Below are 24,771 nucleotides of genomic sequence, written 5' to 3'. Positions count from 1 at the left end.
GGAAGGTGGAAAAAATTAGGAAAGAAATTAGAAGCATGGGGACCCCCGGTGTTATGCAATTTTAATCTTGAGCACCTGTGGGATCCTGAGAAATTCAGTGAGTGTTTGAGTAAGGAGTCATGGGACTCAGGACGATCTGAGAAGGAATGTATTGTTTGGGGTCTGGCTTGTGCTTATCGAGCTATAATTGATATTCTGGAGAGAAATGGTTTCCAAACCAAGGTCCAAAGCAAAAATGAAAACCTCGAAGTTAGACCTGACCAATCACAGGAAGCACCGGTATCAGTGTCGGTTGCCCCTGTGGAAGGCCAGAAATGGACACAGCCGTCCTCGCGCCTAGAACGGAAAGAAGAAGCAGAGAAAGAAAAGGAAGATCCAGGCGAGGGGCCCTCCTCAGCACCACCACCATCAGCACCACCACCACCATCTAGAAAGGCCACTAAGAAAAGTGAGAGACATGGAGAAGACAGCGATGATGATGGAGTCACCGTTACCACTATTCATCGGCCCCTAAAGATGACTGAAATACAAGGTTCAAGAAAGGAGTTTGTACGGCGCTCGGGTGAATCTACTGTCACCTGGTTGCTGCGGTGTTGGGACAGCGGTGCCAGCAGCATGTCCCTAGATGGCAGCGAAGCCCGCCAACTGGCAAGCATTGCCCGAGACCCAGCTATCGACAGAGGAATTGGCAGATGTCTGAATGGAGTCGCTACCCTCTGGGAACGAGTACTAGTGGCTGTAAAGGATAGATACCCTTACAAAGATGATCTGGAGCCTAAGGTGGAAAGATGGAACACCGTGGAGAAAGGCATCCGATTTTTGAGAGAAACAGCCGTAGTAGAGATGCTGTATGATCCCAGTTTCGTCCCTAACAATCCACACCAGGACCGTGATCCTGATAGAGTAAGGTGTACACCTGATGTATATCGCAAGCTCTCAAAAACAGCACCAGAGAGGTACGCAAGTACACTGGTAGCAATGTTCCATAGATTCGAGGGTCAAGACAGAAGACTCCCAGTTTATGAACTGACTATTACACTCCAAAACTTTGAACAACAGTTTCCACCATCACGTGCTTCCATTGCAGCTATAGTAGCAGAAGAAGTAGGTGAGATGAAGAAGACACAGAAAACTATACTGGAGGAACTGTCATTACTGATGAATAGGGATGAACCTGTGTCAGTATTGGAAACACCTGATGAAGATGAGCATGACCCAAAGAATCTGATGAAGCAATTGATCAAACTGTTGAAAGTCTCGGCCACCAAAGGCAACCGCCTCTCTGCACGAGCAAATGACGGCAGTAACATCATGTCACGTGTGGCCATGTGGAGCTTCTTACGAGAAAATGGAGAGGACGTGAGGAAGTGGCATAAAAAACCCACTCCCGCACTGCGAGCACGGGTGAGAGAACTACAGCAGAGATCAGCCACCAACGAAATTGCTCCCGTCACTGCAGGTAACCAATAGAGGGGCCCTGCCCTCAGCCAGGGGAGGGAAAGGGATAATAGAGTGTATTGGACTGTGTGGATTAGATGGCCTGGCACATTAGAGCCACAAAGATATAAGGCACTGGTGGACACTGGTGCACAGTGCACTGTAATGCCCTCGAGTTATAAAGGGACAGAATTGATTCATATTTCTGGAGTGACTGGGGGTTCTCAGGAACTGTCTGTGTTGGAGGCAGAAATAAGCCTCACCGGTAAAACCTGGCAGAAGCATCCCATAGTGACTGGACAGGGGGCTCCATGCATACTCGGTATTGACTATCTCAGAAGGGGACATTTCAAGGATCCCAAGGGATACCGATGGGCTTTTGGAATAGCTGCTGTAGATGCAGACAACATTCAGCAGCTGTCTGTTTTACCTGGCCTGTCAGAAGATCCACCTGTTGTGGGGGTACTGAAAGTGAAAGAGCAGCAGGTACCTATTGCTACAAAAACAGTGCACAGATGGCAGTACCGCACCAACAGGGATTCCTTGCTCCCCATTCATAACTTGATCCGTCAGCTAGAGAGCCAGGGAGTGATCAGCAAAACTCACTCACCGTTTAACAGCCCCATATGGCCGGTGCGTAAAGCCAGTGGAGAATGGAGGCTGACAGTAGATTACCGTGGCCTGAATGAAGTCACACCCCCACTGAGTGCAGCTGTGCCAGATATGTTGGAGCTGCAATATGAACTGGAGTCAAAGGCAGCCAAGTGGTATGCCACTATTGACATTGCCAATGCATTCTTTTCTATTCCTTTGGCCACAGAGTGCAGACCACAGTTTGCTTTCACCTGGAGGGGCGTTCAGTACACCTGGAACCGTTTGCCCCAGGGGTGGAAACACAGCCCAACCATCTGCCATGGGCTGATTCAAACCACACTGCAACAGGGTGGGGCACCTGAGCACCTCCAGTACATTGATGACATTGTTGTGTGGGGTGATACAGCAGAGGAAGTTTTTAAAAAGGGAGAGCGAATAATCCAAATTCTTCTGGGTGCTGGTTTTGCTATTAAACGGAACAAAGTGAAGGGACCTGCCCAAGAAGTTCAGTTCCTGGGAGTAAAATGGCAAGATGGACGTCGTCACATTCCAGGAGATGGAGACACAGTCTTTTCTGGGTGTAGTAGGTTTTTGGAGGATGCACATCCCGAACTACAGCCTCATAGTAAGCCCCCTCTATCAGGTGACCCGAAAAAATAATAATTTTGCATGGGGTCCTGAACAGCAGCAGGCCTTTGAGCAAATTAAGCAGGAGATAGCCCGTGCTGTGGCCCTGGGGCCAGTACAGATGGGACAGGACATAAAAAACATCCTCTACACTGCTGCTGGAGAGAAAGGTCCCACTTGGAGTCTGTGGCAAAGAGCCTCTGGGGAGATCCGAGGCCGACCCCTTGGATTTTGGAGCAGGGCATACAGGGCTTCAGAGGAGTGCTACACTGCAACTGAGAAGGAGATTTTGGCAGCATACGAGGGGGTTCGGGCTGCCTCTGAAGTAATTGGTACTGAGAGACAGCTCCTCCTGGCACCTCGACTGCCAGTGCTGAATTGGATGTTCAAAGGAAAGGTTCCCCCCACCCATCATGCTACCGATGCCACCTGGAGTAAGTGGATTGCACTGATTACACAGCGAGCTCGGATGGGGAACCTCAACCGTCCAGGAATCCTGGAGGTGATCATGGACTGGCCTGAAGGCAGGAAATTTGGAACATCCCCATCAGAGGAGATACCACGTGCTAAAGAGGCCCCACCATATAATGAACTACCAGAGAATGAAAAGACGTATGCCCTCTTCACTGATGGATCGTGTCGTATCGTTGGGAAGCATTGCAGATAGAAGGCTGCTGTGTGGAGCCCCACAGGACGAGTTGCAGAGGCCACCGAAGGAGAAGGAGAGTCAAGCCAATTTGTGGAGGTAAAGGCTGTCCAGCTGGCCTTAGATGTGGCTAAACTGGAGAGGTGGCCCATGCTATATCTTTATACTGACTCTTGGATGGTGGCAAATGCTTTATGGGGGTGGTTGCAGCAGTGGGAACAGGACAACTGGCAACGGAAGGGTAAACCTATTTGGGCTGCTGAACTGTGGAAAGACATTGCTGCCCGAACAAAAAGGTTGGGTGCAAAGGTGCGCCATGTAGATGTTCATGTGCCCAAGAATCGAGCTACTGAAGAGCAGAAAAATAACCATCAGGTAGATCGAGCTGCCAAAATTTAGGTGTCTCAGATTGACTTGGACTGGCAGAACAAAGGAGAGCTATTTTTAGCTCGGTGGGCCCATGAGACCTCAGGCCATCAAGGAAGGGATGCGACCTATAAGTGGGCTAGAGACCGAGGGGTGGACTTAACTATGGATGCCGTTGCACAGGTTATCCATGACTGTGACACATGTGCCATAATTAAACAGGCCAAGAGGATGAAACCTCTCTGGCAGGAAGGGCGATGGGAAAAGTATAAATATGGGGAGGCGTGGCAGGTTGATTATATCACCTTGCCACGAACTCGCGATGGTAAGCGTTACGTGCTCACCATGGTGGAGGCGACCACTGGGTGGCTTGAGACATACGCAGTACCCCATGCTACCGCCCGAAACACCATCTTAGGGCTCAAGAAACAAGTCCTATGGCGACATGGCACTCCAGAGAGAATTGAGTCCGATAATGGGACTCATTTCAAAAATTCTTTTGTGGATATCTGGGCCAAAGAACACAGCATTGAGTGGATCTACCATATCCCCTACCATGCACCAGCTGCTGGTAAGATCGAGCGCTACAACGGGTTGTTAAAAACCACGTTGAGAGCAATGGGTGGTGGGACATTCAAGCACTGGGAGAAGCATCTGGCAGAAGCCACCTGGCTGGTCAACACTAGGGGATCAGTCAACCGAGAGGGTCCTACACAGTCCAGCTCCCTACAGACCATAGAGGGAAATAAGGTCCCTGTGGTACATGTAAGGAGCATGTTGGGAAAAGCGGTGTGGGTCCTTCCAGCCTCTGGAAAGGGCAAACCCCTCCCTGGAACCATTTTTGCGCAGGGACCTGGGTGCACCTGGTGGGTAAGGGATAAAAATGGGGACATCCAGTGTGTCCCACAAGGGAATTTGATGCTGGGGGAATGCAGTCTGTAATTACATGTATACGTATAGATATATATATATGTTTCTATGTAACTTATGTTATTACTGTTTTGGTTATGTATAGATGTGTGTTAAGTATGATGTGATGATGTGGAATAAGGGGTGGAATGTTGTGGTTTTGTGGTTTTGTGGTTTTGATGCCGGTATTCTACATCAGAGCATCACGCAGCAGTGAAGGAGTTAATGCTGTGGGAGCAGCAGAGGGGCGGAGCTCCGCACCGGATGCTGCGGTGGAGGTTCAGCATGGAGGTTCAGCACGTGTGCTTCCTCCATAACGTAAGCTCACAGCTTTTGGTTTGGAAATTTTATCTCTCTCTCAATTGTTCAATTTTATTAGATTTAGTAAAGTTACCGTTCCTTCTCAGATCGTTCCGTTGTTTTTGTAGACCCATCTCTTCCCGCTGTTTCCCCCTCCCCCCCGGAGCGCAGCTCTGCTCGGGCGGCCGCACGGCCACTGACGCAGTTTCTTTTTCTCTCCTCTCTCCCTTCTCGGTTTCCCTTGGGTTACTGTCATGGATAACACCGTGACAGTATATCATGAAGAGGGGCTTTTACCTTATTCGACTTCTGGTCGTAGGGGTGACAGATGCTGTAGGGGAGGACGAGAGGGACAGCTGTGGGGAGGTGGTACCCATTGCCATCAGAGATGCAGGAGATGCTCCATCAGGCGCACTGATATCCCGTTTGATTTCTTCACTACTTCTTCGAGACACTACGTGGTAAAAAATGCCCATGTATTTAAAATTTCCAAACATTAAACCTTTTGAACTCATTCCTATTCTCTAATAAACATTAGTTCAGAAACCACAAATGGAAATCCATATAAGATACTTGGTTTTAACATTTACTTCACATTTCTTATCTGAGAAGTACCAAGGATTTAGAGATCAACGTTTCTGATAAAATCTGTATCTGAAAGCAAACAAAATTTGATGAATGCACCTAATGGTGTATCATTATTTCCATTTGGAGAAGGACACCATGCTTCTCTGCCTCCTTATTTCTCTTCTCTAAAGACAAAAATCTATGTTTAAGCAGTAAAAAGTAACAGCCAGCTACACCTTCTTGGAACATGCACTTCCACACCAAAATAACTTTTAATGCAAGGAAAGGATGTTCCATTTTCACTGGATGTGATAGATATTATTCTTTAACCATCAGACTCATTTTTCATTGTTTGAGTTTTCTATTGTACGTGAGGAAAGCTATTCCAAAAATCCCATCTTTTGACAAAATCTTAATTGTGTGAACCTAAGAGGTCTCTCTTGAAAAAGAAAGACAGATCTGTGAGTACATATTGAAACGAGTTCCTAATATTATTAGTCATCCAGAAAATGCAGTATTACCCGAAATAGATTTGGCATTTTCCATTGCAGGAACTCTTGGCAAAGATGCTGGTCTGCTGGTAGAAGATGTTCTCAACAGATGTTCTGGACAAAGAAAATGAAGACAGAACACTATTTTCAAAGATTCTGGTTAAGCACAAGACATAAGGTAAGTGTTACATTCAATGCCAACCCGTGCCTGAGGTTGGCCATTTTATTGAGAGCAATATATTCTTATCTATATGAACGAGAAGGCCTAAAATTTGCACATCACCATTAGAGTTCACTTGTATCATGATATAGTCTTCATCCTTCTACAGGGTGGCCTCTCTCACATGTACAGCTGCCCTGAGCTACTGTAAAGGAATTGTTAAACCCAAAGTCCAAGCAAGGAATCCCCAATTAGAATACTGCCAAAAATGCTTGATACATCATTCACGATGTAGACAGGCAAAGCATGTTTTGTCCCTTATGTGAACTTATTTTGTTGTTGTTTTTGTCTGGTTGATTTTGTGGTTTTTTTTTTAAACAAAATTTTGCTTTCAGATCACACTGCACAGGGGAGACAAAAGAGGCACCTTAACATGCCACAGGGAAGATCAGTTCTGCCTACTGCCATTGAGTGAAATTGAGCTGTGACAAAACTAACTTTATTTAGCATTTAATCAGAAGAAGCTACCTTTTTGTTAGCTACCCTTCTAAATAAGCATTCCTTCAAACAACACCTTTAAACTGCATGCAAAAGGTTTACATATTCCTGTTGCTGCAGAAACAGTTACAAGGCAGTAATCTCAGTACAAAAACCATGAAAAGGATGAATGACGATTCAAAATAAAATGCTAAACCCATTTCAACAGTTGACCTAAGAAACACGCATTGCTAATAAAGATACTTTAAAGCTATATACAGCTGTAAACGGGAATTCTGTCTGGCATATTCTCTGTTGGAATGTAGTCCTGCTCCTGTGTTGACTGTAATGAAAGCACAAAAACTACATAAAGCATACCACTCAGTTTGTGCTCAAGCTTATGTCTACTCCTGAACTCTGTAACAATTAAAGAATCCTAAGCTATCTTCTTGGAAAGGCATTTCAATATTCCTAAAAATATCAAAGCTTCTAAATTTAAAACTCCAGCTGCACTGAGCAAAACCTCAATATGCATTGAACAAAAGCAAGAAGGAAATCTGGCACATACAGACTATTACAAAATGTTACACACAAAAAGTACCCTTTATAAAGCATCAGACCTCAGGAATACCAAATTGAGAGGAAATATTCAGTCTGGAGTCATATGGGTATTATCTTGAGAAACATCTACAAAAAAAAGCCTAAAACAGGCATAAATCAGAGAGCTACGCCCAACACATGATAGGCATTCATTCTCACAGGAAGAGCACATTGTGAGCAGTGCTTTTAGAGACAAAACAAAGTTCACAGAACAGGGAATTATTGGAAAACAGATAAATCAACACTCAATTTAATTCCATTCAATTTTTTATCTGTCTCCTGAAGATTCAGTATTTATTAAGTTTATATTTCGTTATTCACGTGCAATACCATGCCAAGTATCATCCCAGTTTTTGTTTGGGAAAAAAAAAAACAAAAAAACAATACATCATGTGGCCCCAGAAGTGAAAACAGCAGCAGAAAATCATCCCTGAAGTCTCACATCTTGATTTTGCAAGTGATCACTGTTTCTGCACACATTAAAAACAGATTAATGCTCAGTTATCTGGACAAAAATATGGTTCTCTTCAAGATCCACTGTGTTAGATGAAACGAGTAATAAAACTTTTTTGTTTCTTATTTTACATTCAAAATATAACAAAGTCAAAACAGTTTGCTTTAGCACTGTATAATACAATAACCCTTTAAATAGTAAACAGTATAAGACATAGAAAAGAGCATAGCTAGCTAACTGTAAATGACTACCTTGAACAGGGATTTCAGCATAGCTTGGTCTTTTGTCTGTCAGTGTAGCAAGGGGTTTGGAAGCAGAGATTGGTCCGCTTATAGAATGCCTCTGGAACAGAAAACACAACACATCAAATGTAATTCGGCATATGCAAACCAAGTAGAACAGAGTAAAGCCTACAAAACACATCTTCTAAACATGCTTTCCAGAGGGGAAATAATGAAATGCTCTTTTTCGTTTTTCCACACAACTGTTAAAGATTTGTTCACTTTTCTCACAGTATGGATTTCCCTGGAGACTGCTTAGTGAAAGCTTTCTCACTCTGAATGACAAGCATCACCCCACTTGGCTTGAACTATTGCTAGGAAAGCTGTACAATTCATCATCTTAACATTTTAAGTTGTATGTAAAGCATTCAGCAGTGCATGGCTTCTAGCAGCAAATATATGATCACAAGTGCATCTTGTACGCAATTAAATAACCACTGGATAGCACTGAAATAGGCTTTTTTACCATCACACAAATGAACTGCACAACTGAGTAATTACCCCCACACTTCCTGACACCCACGCTCAGTTGCTGAAGACACAGGGAAGACATGGGCTGGGTGCCCCCTCCCCCCCCCAGCTCAGGCCGCCCAGGGCCCATCCATGGCTATGGGCACCTCCAGGGATGGGGCACCCACAGCTCTGGGCAATGCCAGGGCCTCAATGCCCTCCAAGTGAAGAAATTCTTCCTGATATCCAACCTCAATCTCTCCTGTTCTAGTTTCAAGCCACTCCCCCTTGTCCTATCACTATCAGACCATGAAAGAGGTTGCTCCCCTGCTTGTAAGTGCCCTGCAGGTACAGGAAAGCTGCTTTTTCCTTGAAGATGAATCATTTCAGAGAACCCACTGCAAACCACAGTACATTCTTAATTCACCAGGTTCTATCAGATTCCTGTATTTAATCACAGTCAGTCCAGTTATGTGTTTATCCTGAAAACTCAGCTTTTATCCCTTCAGAGAAGCTTAAATAGCCTTATCTTCATAAAGATAATAAAGCTCAGATGTTTCTCACCAAACCATGTAGTCAAGACAGACACATCCAAAATTGTGACAGAAAAGTTCACAGTATATATACACTGCAGAACCCTATAGCATAGGCAGGATTACTGGGCTACTTATCTAACACTTGGAGTCTAACTAAAATCACACTTTTGTGCTAGAAATCAAATGGAGAACAAAGAGCTGCCAATATCTAAGAAACCAAGTACAAAGTATAGCATGAAGTACTGCACCATTTTATATATCAGAAGTCCTGCATGTACACAACAAAGAATATTCCTTTAAACATGTAAATAAAAGTGACTGTAACCATGAGCCATACTCAGCATTCCCTACTGCAGCTTCCCTTGAGAACTGGCATTTCAGGCTTTCATTACCTTTAGAGATCACTTCATCTCCTTGAGATTTTAATTTTAATTTTTAATAAAACACTGCATCACTGTGAGAGCCTCTTCATTTCCAATAAATAAGTAAACAAAGGAAACAACAACAGTAGTAAGGTAATGAGGCTGGGAAACATCTCATCACTTGGCTGGCTTTGGGACTGTCACTACGAAGGCAGAGCAGTGCAGAGCTCTGCCAGGAAGGGCAGGTACACACAGAGCAGGCACACTGCTGGGTCACCACAACGCGTTATCATGTCCTCAGCTTCCGGGTATCACTGAAAAACAAACATCCTTTACGGATATTGGCAGAAAATGACCACGTTACTCAACTGATAGCTTGCTATATATTGGTCCTGTCTCCTCGTTACAGAACAAACTGTTTGTTTTTCTGCTTTTTACTCACACTGACACGGCACACTGGGCTTAACTTTGCTGTTGCTAGTTCCTCATTAAAAAATCTCATTGTTACAACTATCAGTAGTAACATACAGACACAGGGAATCAGAGGAAAGTGAACCGACTAATATGTTCACATTATGGAGAATTACTCTTCCTGAAGCATTTTACAAGTGTTAGAAACACTTCTGCTCAAGTGAGCTTCTGTTGAATCTGCAGATGAATCATTCACCATTTCACTTACAAAACGAAGCACATTTGAGGAGCAATGAAACATGTATGGATCCTACCAATCCCTTGATAAACAGACTTTGTTTTCCTTCAACTACAAATGTACTCAACCTTGTTTAACTGCTGAACACCTTTTGTCCTTAATGCTAGTGTCAAGTTCCTCAACACTAAATAAAACAAGATCCAAGGTTTTCAGGAATTGCATGCTTTTTGAGGCTGCTCATGGAGACTACCAATGGGACAGAAATCACTAACATGCTTTACAATCTGTGCTGCTGTTTTTCATTCATCCTACTCTGAGGCCTAACAAAGAACTACTTCAGATAACCACCAGTTACTTTCCCACAGTCATTCCTGGCCTCTGCTCCTTTCCTTTTGTAAGAAGAGTAACAGCCCCAGAAGAGGAAAAGGTACACAGGACAGAAAAAAAGAGGGAGAACAAGTATCTGACACTTCAAATTCCAGGTAGAAGTATGGCAAGATGAACAAATGCCTTCAACACTATTTTGCTTCTGACTCTGAATTGGTGCATCTGCTGTTGGATGTGGACAGAAAAATGACCTTCAGCCACTACCCACATACTTATTTCTGACCACTTTGTATTTCTATACGTATTTAAATGAGTACTTCAATAAGATGTTATGCCAATTTCAAAATAAACACAGCTCTTAGCATACTAAGTAGTCAGACTGTGGAAGTTTGACCCGGATTAGCTTGGAGCCTGAAAGCTTCTTGTACGCACCGAACAGAACTGGACATTCTCTGGTGACCAGGGAATCTGCAACCACATCTGCTTCAGTCTTCCAACTACAAAACTGGAGAAGACAATAACTGGGGAAACCAGCAGTTACACTTCCTCATCCTTATAGACCTTCCTAGGCACCTGCTCCACCACTTTCGGGAGAAGTTTTGCTGTGTTTTACATTCTGAAAAGCGATGACTTGATGTATATTCTTCCCAGCTGTTCTGCAGTATTGTTAAGGTCTGGTCTCACTGTGTGTTTAGACTCAAAGTTAGAAGGGGCTTTTTGTCTGGTTGTATTTCCTGTGATAGCATCTAAAAATAGCTGATAATAAGCACTGTTACAGTCATCTAGAGAACTACTCTTACAACTTCACTCAAGATTGTAAACCATAGATTAGTTCTGTAAAGTGAGAGAATCTATAGATCAACTCACACAGCAGCTACTTATAAAAACACTGCTTTACAACTGCAAGAGAACAAGAAAAAAAAATCCACCACACGCTTCCTCTTCCTTCAAGAGAACAGAAGAAACAGAAAGGCAGATCAACAGAAACAAAGCATCTATTGGAGAATGTCACATTTAAATACTGTAGAAAACTGTCATCACTCAAAAAACAATTATTCAAGTAATATACTGAAGGCAACAGGACAACTACTGCCATTAAAAGTGTGAAGTATAACATTTTGTTGGGTTTTTTTGAGAATCTGGAGTCATCTTTGTCCTTAAGTTTGTTCGCTTTTGTTGAAATCTCTTCATGCAGCTAGTGAGACCATAAAAACAGCAGTGAACTATCAAGCTGAGCATTAATGTACTGATGATACATTCTTTAGTGTAGTGTAGCCTCCCTCACCTAGAATCCTATAGCAGCTGAACACATGGACAAAGCCTCAAAGGAGACACAGCAGAACACACAGTACAGTCAGCAACTGGACCAAACTCTCAGTCAGTACAAAATGAACAAAGATTATCAGTCTACAGTGACTTCATCCCTCTGGTCACGCCTGGTAACAAAAACTCATGCAACATGGGATATGTTTATACTGATACTAAGTTATAACAACCCCCCCCTACAATAAAATAAGCTTTTGAGGAGGTATCTCCAAGCAGACCAGAGCAGTGGGAATCAAGAAGGAAGAGACACAGGCTGTATCTGTAGCAAAAGCACAGAATTTTTTCATTTCTCAAATACAGCTGCTTACGTGTCATTTCCTCAGATATCTCCTTGGGGGAAATTCACTTTCATTAGAATGAACACTCAGTAGCTACTTACTTGCAGCATCATTTTATCATCACATCCCCACAAAGACAACCAATATTTGTACATTACTGCTTGTAGATTCACGTGCTCTTCTTCACAAAGAACGAAAAGTGTCCATAAAATACCTACCTGCATAGGGGATACAGCAGCAGCTGGGGGTGTCTTCATGGGACTCGGACTCAGTGGAGTGCGAGGAATTGTGGCAGCAGCAGGGCTTGGAACTAGAAGGAACACAGCAAGGAAGCCATGAGGAGCACTGCCCTGTCTGGGGCACATGGCTGCACATGGCAAACTCTGTCTTTTACATTCCTAGCTTTACAAGCTCGTACCTTTAAAATTTTCAATTAGCAACTGCTTGCAAAAACACTATGAAGTATGCCTACACATTCACTCCTCCACAGTTACATTCATTTTCTGTCTTGAATATCTCAGCCACAGTAAAAACATTTCTAAGTTACTAAGAAGTGGACAAAGCTAAGGTGTAGGACACTACTAAGCTGGCAGATGTGAATGAGTGCATAACTAGTTTCTCTGATCTCCAGTCGACTGAAGAGACAGCAGCAGGCTCCTGGGTCTGGCAGTAAGACATCCCCTATATCTGCTTCTCTTTTCTAGCTTCCAATTTAAGTCCCATAGCTAACACAGGCCTACTGTTGTGTAAGACCGTTCCTGAAATTTTGAATTAATCAAATGCCAGGCTCAGAAATGTATGAAAACAGACAAATGCTGAGCTGGCAGGTTAGTCATCTACTTCCTTATCACCATGATTAGGCATAAATGCTGAAGAAGATAGATACCAATTTACAGTCAAAGGTGAAAAAAGGCAGAAGGGCTTTGTTGTTTTACCAGACTAACTCTAGCAGGAGAGCACTTTCTTCAAGAACAGATTAAAAACCCTTTTAAGTTTACGGAAGTTGAAAACAGTGAACAATGAGAACACACAGAAATTGAACTATTTACAGTTACTATTAATCATTATTAACACAGAGAATCTTTATAATAAATTTCCAGGCTTTAGGTATGCAGAAATAAATTTGCTGTGTACAGTATGCTTATTGCAAGATTGATAATATAATCTACTTTCAGCCAAGCCTTTCTGCATCAAAAACTTTGTGACTCTATCAAAAATGAGATCGAGGCCAAAAGGCCTGTGGCGTGTAAAATATTTTCATTACCATTTTGTACAAAGTCAAACCTAAAATCCATTTCCCATTTCAGGATAATTACTTGGATTCCTTATTCTGCTCAACAGCACCTGTTCTCACAACCAGAAAATTACAATAAAAGTCCACTGTCTTGACAGCGAAACCTCTCTCATTTTAGGAGATACTCTTTGTTTCCTTTAATGGTTGGAGCTTGTTTTTAATCTTCATTAGCACACACTGACTACAAGAATGTAAATTATAAAATGAAACAAACTCAGTTCTAGCTATTACACAGATTTAAGAGTGCTTAATTCAGCACATCAATTTTGCAGCTTAAGAGGAAGGCTGAAATCAGCTGTGCTTCCAGCTACAATTATGTCACGTGAGTTTATGGATTTCCAATATGAGGTAGCACTGAATCCAAGTGTCTAACATATGAATCAGTGGCAATTTAACAGGGAAGGAAAAATGAAGACAAAAAAATGATGCTTGCCCTTAACCACCGTGAACAACCTGTTGTGCAATCTAATTTAGGCTGATTTGTTTCAGCCATCTTTGTAAATCACAACAGTACAATACAATAACTTCCCCATGAATTAGCTAAGCCATTAGAACTGCTCACGCCTACACATTCAAAATCCTGTCTTGGTACAGACTTTGCACTGGCTGCAGATAGTTACCTTGGGAGGCACTGTCAAACGACTTGATGAGTGTTTTGACAGTCGGAGTTGGCTCTGAGGAGGTGGACGACCTGCGGCTCAGGCCCATTCCCTGTCTCAGAGCTGCCAGATCTCTCTCTACAGCGTTCATGTAATTGTACACTCGGCCACGTTCCTCTTCCTGCCTGAAATCAATATGCAGCCTGTTTAAGGCATTTAAAACCTCCTTAATGTGCAAAGTGTTAAAACAAGAACATACATCTGAAGTCAAATTAAAATCTATCATTAAAAAAAATTAGCCATTAACCCAGTTTTCTTTCCACTGTAATTTAGGAATAGATTATCATCCTACATTAGTCAGCAAGAGAGCTTAAGCACCAGACAAAAAGTCTATCAAATCAATACTCCATTTAAGGCTTAATTTCTGTTCCTTTTAAATACAGAAATAGACATTCATGTATGTACTGAAAATTTTAGGCTCAAAAACGTCACCATTTCACATGAAAATAATCAGCTCAGAGGGGGGATTTTTTTCTTAACTGTATTAACAGTAAATAAAAAATTAAAATCAATTTTAACAAAGTAGGTATCTACTTCTGGCACTGTTCTGTACATAGTATCCAAGTTAGTTTTGAAGCAAAATAAACAATTTTAGAACAGAATATTTATGGTGGTTATTGTATTCAGTATTACTCATAAGAAAAATTTGTTTCAAGCAATCTACATTCTACAATCTCAATTAACTATTGTCTGTTTTTTGCTTCATTTGTTGTAACACTTTCTCTCCACCTTCCCTTCAATGCAGCAGTTACACCACTTTCAATTCCTGTTTCAATTGCCCCCTTGTTCTCTGCCTACGTTGAATCAAGTGTTAAAAGGTGTGTGTGTGTGTAGACAATTACTGAATATACCAACTGGAATCAGCAAGCCAGTTCCACCTTCAAAAGTACAGCTGTAACTTCCAAGTTTGTGGGGCTTTTTCCCTCCCAGGGAGTAATTGAATAATTACAATTCCAGCAACGTATTAGTAACGCTCATTATTTTCAGTTTAGAGCTCTTAGTTCAGACAAGGAGTCCTACACCCACCACTCACTGTCACCAGTCTGCTCTTCCTACCCTTAATTTATTTATCATTGGGTTTTCCATAAGCTCCACAGCCTCCATAGGAAGTAGGATCTGAGAAAGGAACCACATATCCTTCTAAAAGCTCATCCACGTGACAGTAAAATTGTCCAACATATCCACATCACAAACACCGTTAGTGCACTTGTAAGCTAAACTTCAATTCAGTCCTAAAGACAGTGCAGGGAGGATTCAAATGGTGCAGCCCAAAATGCCACTATTCTATGGAGGTTTTGAAGACTTGAGTACTTCTGGAAGATGTATGACACTGTTTTGAAATAACTGTATCACACAATTCAAACTAGAATACATTATAATTTGAAATATTTCATTTAAAATGGTAATTTATATAAAGTGCCTCTAACTACTCCCAGAAACAATTATGAGTGGAAAGAAAACATTACAAGATATATGGATGTTTCTTCTCAGATAAGACGACATCTATATTTATCATACCACAAGCCCTGGCTGCTGAAGGGAAGTATTTGTGATGCACAGAAAAGTTGACACTGCTTATTTTCCATACTGAGGGAAGATAAACTGAGACCAGGCATTAACTGGGAGAAAATCCTCTATTATAAGCTGGTTTATACCAAAGTGCCAAAACTAAATATTCTTAGAAAAGGAATACATAGAAGAGAAATAACTTTTTCATCTACATTTACCTATGTTACTCCTGAAAGCCTGCATAAGGCAACTTGTTTACAGTGAGAGAAAGAATTTACAACTTACAGAGTCTTGCTAACACATACTGGATTCTCAAAATCATATCCCCCCACAAAGGGGACAGTATCCCCTTGTCTCTTGCATACTTGCGTGACTTGATTTCCTCCAGCTCCTTAGTGAGCTTCTCATTTTTTTCCTGAGCTTCGTGTAATCTTCGCTTTAGGTCTCCTATCTCTTCCTGGGCCTCAGACTTTATATCATTTGCTATAACCACTGCAGTCTGGAGATCAGCTTGGAACTGACGCCATTCTGCTGACTCCTCCTATAAGCAAATAAAACGTTACACTGAAAGCAGCAGCAACAATTTTGAAGTAAAAAAAAAAAGTTATGCAAATTATTCATATTTTCCCCATGTTACTACAACAAACAATTTTCAGGAGCTATTAAGGCACTCACCACTGGAATTATGCATAACCTAACTTACATTCAACAAGTTTTGCTAGAAACAACTTGAAAGGTCATGAATTTCTGTCCTAGAAATTGAGAGAATGTTCACAGTATTGAAAGCATATGTATTAAACCATACATCAGCAGACACAGGAACATGCTCTCCAAAGCCCATTACATTTAATCAGACTACTTTTCCAAAATTTATTGAGCTTTCAGGTTTTCCACATACCCGGAGTCTCCTGTGAAGGTTCTTTATCTCTCTTTCCATGTCATGCTTTTGGTCCTGAAGTTTTTTAACTGTATCTGGAAAGAAAGTAAAATTCCCTGTAACATCATAGTCAGGGCTCTATTTACTTAAGAAACAGTAACTGAAACAACCTGTAAAAGCTTTTAAAAACTTCAGAGTACACTTTGGTATAATCAAAGCCATTTGGAGAAAAATAGTATTATTAGAAATAATTTGACAGAAAAACTCAATAGGTTATCTACTGCTCTATGACTGGTGGGGAAAGAGCAAAAAGAACAATTCCTGTCACAACATCAAGATGACAAAGCAGTAGCAAGGAATAAAAATAGTACGTACTATTTTTATTTGGTAGGTCGGAAATTAATACAGAAGGATCCTAACATGGGCAACTTCAACTGAAGCTGCAACTACATTAAGCCACCTGATCCATTTCCTTTCAGCTGCTTTGTGGCAGAGGAGAACACTACTGTGCCTTCAGTGGGGATAAATTTCTACTTGGGCCCTCAAGAGTTTTACATTCTTGTCTATCAAGCTACTATTTGGAATGAAACAAGCTACGTTTACAGCAAAGGGACAAACAGCCAGTGCAATTGTGTTATGAAAGAGATGGATCCTCTATTCTGCCAGCTGCTGTACAAAAGGGTATGCAGGCTGATCAGCACCAACTCCTAACGCGGCGTCTGACAGGCTGGCTACAGCAATTATTATTCATTTAGTACTTTATTCAATACAAAAGGACAGTGTGATTGATTACTCCATTCTTATAACTAAGCAACTAATGAAGAAGAACACAGCACAAGCCTCTCATTAGCGTGTCCCTTCACTGATCTTGGACTGGGAGATGTTTCATTTCTATAGCATCGTGTATTTCCAAAAGGTAAAAACGATAGGCCAACTGATTAACTGTGTTTTAGTTCAGGTTCACTGCTTTAAGATCAGCTGGAAAGAAACATATTCACTATGTACTGGCAAGGGTGCCTAATACACATTCATACAGAAAAATTGATACCCCAAGGTTTCGGGGGTCTCATTTCCCACAATGAAACACTGTCCAGGATCCTGACCTGGCTTTCAGGGCTCAGGAAGAACAATGAATCCAGGGATTGCTCCCAGTCATTATTCTACCACTACCACCATCTCCCCAAGCAAGCCTATCACTTCAGTACATACTTCCAGTCTTCTGCCCAATTGCTCTTCCTAACAATAAAGATGAAGTTGTGGCAGACTAAGTGGAAGACAGTAAGCACTGCATTTGATTTAAGCATCTTGAAACGATGACTAAGAACACTTTTAAGCCCATTTATGCTCATGCATACATTCAAGAGCCTCAACTAAGCTCAGAAGAACATTACAATTTTTCAGCCATGGAATTCTTTCCAGCTTCTTCATCAGAAGAAATTCTTGAGCGTTGTCTCAACTACCCCAACTCCAGTGGCTTTAAACTCCACAGCTGATTTCTGTTCAAGGATGATAATAACCTCAGTTGGCCTGGAACCATGGCAACCTCTCAGGCTTGTGAAATTTCAAGTAGTAAAATTAGGCAGACATTTCTGTATGAATCTCGTTCTTACAAGACTGCACAATTGAAGATGCATCCAAATGATCTTTAAGCTTTGACGACAAGCTTAACAGGGCAAGCCTCTCAGATCACATGCTGCTGCAATACTCAAGAAAAGGTATCCCATTTTTAGCTTGTCTGTATATCAAACTTGGTTGAGATGAAGTCAGCACTGAAATGGCAGCTTTAGGTCCAAGCTACACAAGTTGCCCTCTCCCCACTAGTTTTTCCTTTAAACATATGCTAAAAACCAACAACTGAAAAATAACAGCAGAACAGCAACACAACACTGCAAATTAGGTAACTTGCAGCTGTGACAACACATATTAAGAGCTTTCAGTAGCAGTTTGAAATGAAATCCAGTGGATGGTGGTCTTTTTTTTTTTTTTTTTTTTTTTTTTTTTTTTACAACCGCTTCAAAGAATGTTCTTAAAAATAAAACTTGTTCTGCTACTGAAAGTAAGCTGCAGTTCATCTAAAAATAACAACAAACCTGAAACTAGAAATGCACCCAGAGCTAAGGCTTAATGCCATTGTTTTGAGCTTTGGTGAGATATGAAATGCACCATTAAGTTTTAGTGTATTTATGCTTTGAAGTAAAACACGATATCCATAAACAATGCAGAGCATTGCACAGCAGCTGTTGGAAACAGTTACCCCTGCACACACCTAAAATCCATCGAAGATATTCAGAAAAAGTCAAACTAAAAAGAACTTGAAACTTAGAGAGAAATCAAGACTGAAAGAAGGGATTTCTCCTCTTATAACCTCAACTCCACTCTTCACATTGCACCAGCTGCAGTCCAATAAGCCAAGCAGTAAGAACAGGCAGTGGGGCAGCAGCCTCTGCTCTGCAGTACCCTTCCTCACTGCATCCTCACTGCCTCCCCCATTCTTCTCTGACATGCACAAATAATTAAAAACTAACACTCCATTCATTTTCCAGCACTATGTAGAAAAAAAACAAACATTATTTGTCAAAACTGCTGTCAAGATCCTTTTGAAAGTGAGACAGACAGTATTAAAAAGTAGTTCTGACAGCCCTACAGTAGAAGTACTTATTCACTGAACATTAGCTGCATCAGACTTTTTGCTCACTTACTCTTGCCCAAAAAATATACTGACTGAAATATCAGTGGATAAAGAGAAGTAAGTGAACCATACAACAAGCATTTCCAGGCGTCAGAACGCCTGACAACCAACAAGTTAACCTACAAACATTAATTTTCTGCAGATGGTGATACAAAACCTCTGCACTGATTCACTTGTTAACTGCAGGGAAGAACAGGTTTCTTTTTTCCCCTCCCTTAGCAATGATGATCACGCCAGCTTAGCTACCCGACCACCGGAAGTCTGGCTGAAGTCGCACACGAAAACCAGAGCGCACACGCCCCCTAGCGCAAGGCTCTGCTGAGCCCTCCTGAGCCAACGCTGGGCCCCACAGGCTGCTTCAGTGCCTAGTGGTAACGTGAAACGTATGGGTTATTCTTAATATTCCAATAGCTGTGAAACATGTTTCATTATATGATCCTTTATCTGCTTTGTAGCATTAGGAAAGCCTGCAATGAAGCAGCCCCGAGCAGTCACTGTCAGAGCACCGCGTGATCCTACGTATCCTTCAATGTAGTGCCTCATCAACACTGACTGCACACCCATCAGTTTGTAAATGAAGCATTTTCCTCCTAATTGGAAAGTTCTGTCTTCAGTAAGAGAGGAATTTCTGTAATTTAATACCTGCCATTTGTCTGTTGTCTCACCACCACCCTCATTCAGCAAGTCTGTCATTAGGCAAGCTCTCTCACATTCTCTAATTCTCCCATATTTGACACCGGGCAAATGAGAGACTGACATATTTTAAAAGCTCACAAAAAAAAAGCTTATATTGCTCTTATATTCTGCTTATTTAAGTTGGTTACTTAAGCTGAAAAACCACCATTCTCCTACCCAGTGCTTGCATAAACCTGCAACTAAATTCTCCACATTTAAAAGCATAGTATTTGTCTGGCAAGAAAAACAGATCTGACCACAAGTATGAGCAACACAAGAGAACTTAATACTAAGATGCACTTCCCTGTGACTTCAAATTACTAAAATTCTGTCTTCTACGTATTGCATGCACTCCCACAGTTCTTCGTGTGCAATCCCATGCTTTGGTCGCTAGATGTCACTCTCCAGATGCTCGTTTCCTCCAGAAGTAACCACACGGAGCAGTCAGTCCAGAACTGACTTTTCAGAGCTCTTTCTGGAGAGATGAGTAACAAACGATTGCAATTTCTGTTGAAAATCTCAGCACCAACAGAATTTTTTCCAGTGTAACTGCTGTTTTCTGAGACTGCAGGAACATTCTTACAAAACATCTGTCAAAAAAAGTGCTTGCCCTATTCCCAAGGCAGAAGCATCTATAAATCAGAGCTGCCTTCTAATTAGGTATTATTAAGTAAACACCTGAAAGGTCATTTGACTGTATGAACGTACTTCAGTTAAGACAAAGAAAAAAATAGAGAAGTGTTCGTCTTTTACTGTGTTTGCTACACAGTGACTTCAGGAACAGCATCAGAGCCACTGCCCATATATCTGAATTCCCATTCCCAATTATGTTTCTCTGGTTTTGGCACAGAGAGAGGACGAAAAAGAATGAACAGCTCAGCCAATTTTCTACAGCGAAACAGCAAATGTCTTTCAAGATAAGGAAACACAGCTAGGGGAAACTAAGCTGACACCCACATCTGAAAATAATGCTCTTCAACTGAATAAACAGTTTCGAATACTTAAACCACTACCTTTTACCTTCTCTTGATAGCAGACCAATTTAAATACTTCCTGCAAACATGTTAAATACAGTGAAAGTAATAGTACTTTGGCTTTTCATTATCTCATTTAGAATAGCAGACATTTGAATTCCCTAAGTAGTACAGCACAAATAACAGCTTTCAGAAGGTAATGCTGCCCAAGCTCTCGTTTAGATGGAGACTAATTGCAGAATTCCAGCCTGTGGTAGGAATGTCTGAGCAGGTCTCAGATCAGAGAGGGAATGTGGGCACAGACAGACAGGTGAGTGTACAGCAAACATGAATTTCATTATAGGCTCCAACCATTTCTTGCACAGTCAGAGGGAAGAGATCATCAGGTATTCACATTCTCAAGCTATCTAGTAAATCCTGGTATTTAGACACTTGAAAAAGAGCATTCTTTAAAAAAAAAATTATATCAATCATCCAGTTACCAAAATGCACAAGTAGCACACTCTTATTAAGTCTGTAATTACATGTTTTCCTACTTCAAAAAGCACCTTGAAAACAGTATTATCAGATTTCACATTTACTCTCAATTCATAGGTTTTGGTTCTCAGACCAATTAACACTGGGACTAGAAAAGAAAACCTGGCTTCTTTTCCTAGCATTATAAGGGTGACTTGAGCTAAGACAAATGAGAATACGTTCACTATTTCAGTGTTGTGCTTCACGAGTTCTTAAAATTATTACTACTCCTACAGAAGCAACTCAAAACACTTACTCTCCAAATCAGATATGATGAGATTGTCGTGAAGCTTCACAGCACGATGCTGCTCTACTTCATCCTCCAACTCAAAGATAGTTTCTTTCATGTCACTTCTCTCTGTTTCTTTCTCATCTAGCTCTGCCCGAAGTTTCTCTAGAGTCACATTAAGATCCTCGATTTGTTTCTTGGCTTCTTCTTGGAATACTCTGTATTCATCTTCAACCTGAAAAAGAAATACCAGGTGTCGTAACTAAACTGAATTCCTTTACTGACACTTGTAGTTTTCTAACCAGTATACTTGTAATATAGTACTGGAAGCATAGAAAAAGACTCTTTTTTCCCCAGGCTAAACATATGAGCTTCCCTCAGCTACTCAAGCAGCAGAATCCTGTATTCAGGGTAAGCAATAAGACCCATAATAGTGAGGTTTCAAGAGCAGCAGATGCAACCTAACATCTAGCTGCTACAGAAATGGGGGAAGGTCTTCATCCTTTCTTTATGTTGCCAAGAGAAGTCCGCTCTCTCGTACACTGATGGTAGTGCTTGCTGGTTCCCTAACCTAGTGGCAAGATTCATATTTGTGCATGTGATGTGCGTCAGCAATTTCAGGCAGTTCCCAGAGGAGTCTTAGAAGCTTAATTGAAAAAAAAATCTGCTTAATTGAAAAAAAAAAAAACAAACCACCCAACAGGGAAAGGAAAAGGCAGCAGACCTCTTTTCAGGAACAGCAAGACCGTTTTATCCTGCCTCATGAAACTGCAGCTTAAATAACAAGCTGAGATCAGAGGCTCCTTAACATTCACTCCCATGCCCAACAGCAAAAATCAAGGTCATGGCTTCGGGCGGGTCAGCGCAGGCACTAATTTTAATCCACAAAATGCCCTGCTTTAAATCACCTGCTCCAGTATTTATTTATTTCAATAGCACTACCCATCTTTAATTTATTTCTTTTTATTAAAAGAATTTTTTTTTAATTAATTCCAGCCAGCTACTGACCTGCACTAACTAACATACAGCTCAGACAACAAATTCAGCAAACTTTCTTATCAGGAAGACTTACCTTCAAATGGTTAAAAAAAAAAATCAGATGAATTAGTTTCATTTAAGACACAATAGCTGTTCCAGAACTACAACATTTGGATCCAAAACACAATTAACACACAAGTTGCTCCTAGATGGATCATTAGTAAAAGCCTTCATGTACTTGCCATATTTAAGGATTTTTTTAAAAGCTTAGGTGGTGAGGAACAGGCACAGGCTGCCCAGAGAGGGTGGAAGCCCCATTCTTGAAGATATTCAAGATAAGGTTGGATGGAGCTCTGAGCACCCGACCAAGCTGCAGCCCTGTTCATTGCAATGAATTTGATGACCTTAAGGGCCTCTTCCAACTCAAATGCCTTCCCTATAATTCTGTGATTTTATGATACACTTTTTTTAAAAAAGCCTGCAGCATTTTCATAACAAAAGAAAACCATTAATCCCAACCTTACCACATTCTCACTGCCTCATAATCAGTCCTTTATTTCTGAAAGAACTGCCGTGACCAGCAGGAAACATCTTGATACAGGGGTGATCTTAAAAACACAGCAAATGTAAACCCTACCTTAGCAATGGCATCTTGCAATCGATTGGCATCATTGCGAGTGTGTGCCAGCTCTTCTTGCAGACTGCTGGCCAGTGTCTCTGCTTTTTCTTTATCCAGCCTGACACTCTCCAGAAGATCTTGTATATCTGATTTGTCTCCAGAGTTGTGTATCGAATACAGCTCAGCCACCTTCTGCTTCTCATGCTCTAACTGAGCTTTCAGCCTGTTCATCTCAATCTGGTCGCTCGCTACTGTGGCTTTGTACTCCTCTAAGGTCGATGCTATTGCTGTTTTGCTCTTCTGTTCTGACTCAATAATCCGCTCCATGTGGTGATTGCGTTCTTTCAATGCCCCTATCATTTCTTGGGCCTCCTTATTGTCTTGTTCTGCCATTTTCAAAGTGTTGCTCAAGTGCTGCTGAACACCTAACAGCTGCTCCCGCTCAAACCGAGCGTTCTCTGCAAGGTCCATGTAGCGCTGCTCCAACTCCATGTAGCGACCGCTTTTCATATCCTCATCAATCACATATGAAATGTGGTGTTCATCTAAAAGAGACCGAAAATATTCTATCTGACGACTGAAGTGCTCCAACTTATCGCTTTGCTGGCACAAAGATTCCATCAGGATGACTTTTTCCTCTCCAAGCCTTTCATTCTCACTGTTCAGCTCTTGTGTTATTTGTTGCAAATCTGCAAGCTCTTGAAGCGTGGCTTGGAGCTCTTCTGCTGTGCTGTGCTGGTTCTCTTCCATCTGATGTATCCGCTCTGTCAGACAAGCTACGGACACTTCGCTTGCATTGCCACTGCTTCCTTTTCTAGACCTTTCTATGCTTGGTACCCCTTCAGACTCTGAAGATGACGGAGCATCTAAAGCATCATCACTCGACGTTAGTGGCTGATAAACCTCGCTGCACTCGCTATCTAAATTATCCATGGAGTTACTATGCTGGTTGTCCATCAAAGTGTGCTCATCCTGACTTAACAAATCTTCCATTGATCCAGGAGCAGAACCTTCCACTGACGATGTTAGAGTACCACCGCCATCACTGTGGCTGCCAGCTGTGATCTCTGGGCTCAAAGACTGATAGCCAAAGAGTTTCTCAGAGTTGTCCAGCCTTTGTTCCAAAGAAAAGCCTAATGCATTTAGTCTGTCTTTTAACATTCGGTTCTCATTCTTCAGCTGGTTGAGCTCTTCTCGGATGGCAGTGTTTTGTTCCTGTAACTGTAGCAGCGTAGACTCCACATCAGTTGGCTGATGGACAACAATGGCCTCCTTTTCTTCTGATTTTTCATCACCTTCAACTTGGTCTTCATTAAGTCCCAGCTGAGCACGCATGTCCCTTAGTTCATTTCTCAGATGCAAGATTTCCACGTCTTTAGTTTTTGCTAACGTCAGAAGATCGTTCACCTTCGCTTCCAGTGCGGCTTTGTCACTGATCTGATTGTCTGATTTGGACTTGCTCATCCGAATATCCGATTCTGGATTGGTGCGGCTGCGGGAACGCTTTGCCAGCACGGTGTCGTTGCTCCCCTGTGCAGACAGAGGCAGCTTTTTACTCTGGCTCAAACGGGAACGATCACGTATTCTCTCTCTAGAAGAGCTCGATTCTTTATTTCCAGATGAAGTGCTACGCTTAGCTGTGGAACCTGTACGGTGTTTAAAAGTCAGGAACACTCATTTAAAATACAGTATTTGTAACACAAGACTGTGTATTTTTAGCCGTACAACGGCTGATTATCTAAACTATGCTGGCAAACATCCCATAAAATAAATGTTAAATAAATCTACTGATGAGTTAGTGCAGATGCATTTTATTTGATGTATGCTTTCAACTGCCATACTACTGTAGCATTTTGAACATCAAACCTCAGTTTAACTGCAGCATTCCCACTTTTTGTCTTTAAAAGCTTCTGAC

At 41.6% G+C, this 24,771-nt stretch overlaps 1 protein-coding gene across 1 annotated transcript in view; it reads right to left on the bottom strand.

Moving 5' to 3' along the window:
* SPECC1L (sperm antigen with calponin homology and coiled-coil domains 1 like) overlaps positions 1-24,771 on the bottom strand; it is a 49,197-nt gene that overhangs the window by 19,056 nt on the left and 5,370 nt on the right. The window contains exons 3-11 of the mRNA XM_065738928.1: positions 22,875-24,502; positions 21,287-21,494; positions 16,198-16,271; positions 15,665-15,840; positions 13,752-13,915; positions 12,056-12,147; positions 7,880-7,970; positions 5,968-6,051; positions 5,177-5,333 (exon numbers count right to left, since the gene is read on the bottom strand). Of these exons, the coding sequence (XP_065595000.1) occupies positions 5,177-5,333; positions 5,968-6,051; positions 7,880-7,970; positions 12,056-12,147; positions 13,752-13,915; positions 15,665-15,840; positions 16,198-16,271; positions 21,287-21,494; positions 22,875-24,502 (2,674 nt within the window). The remainder of the gene's footprint in view (positions 1-5,176; positions 5,334-5,967; positions 6,052-7,879; positions 7,971-12,055; positions 12,148-13,751; positions 13,916-15,664; positions 15,841-16,197; positions 16,272-21,286; positions 21,495-22,874; positions 24,503-24,771) is intronic.

This window comes from Cyrtonyx montezumae, unplaced genomic scaffold, assembly GCF_038088225.1.
Source record: "Cyrtonyx montezumae isolate F1298 unplaced genomic scaffold, pur_monq_1.0 scaffold_23, whole genome shotgun sequence".
Classification (NCBI taxonomy): Eukaryota; Metazoa; Chordata; class Aves; order Galliformes; family Odontophoridae; genus Cyrtonyx; species Cyrtonyx montezumae.
This window is presented reverse-complemented; position numbering and strand designations above follow the sequence as displayed.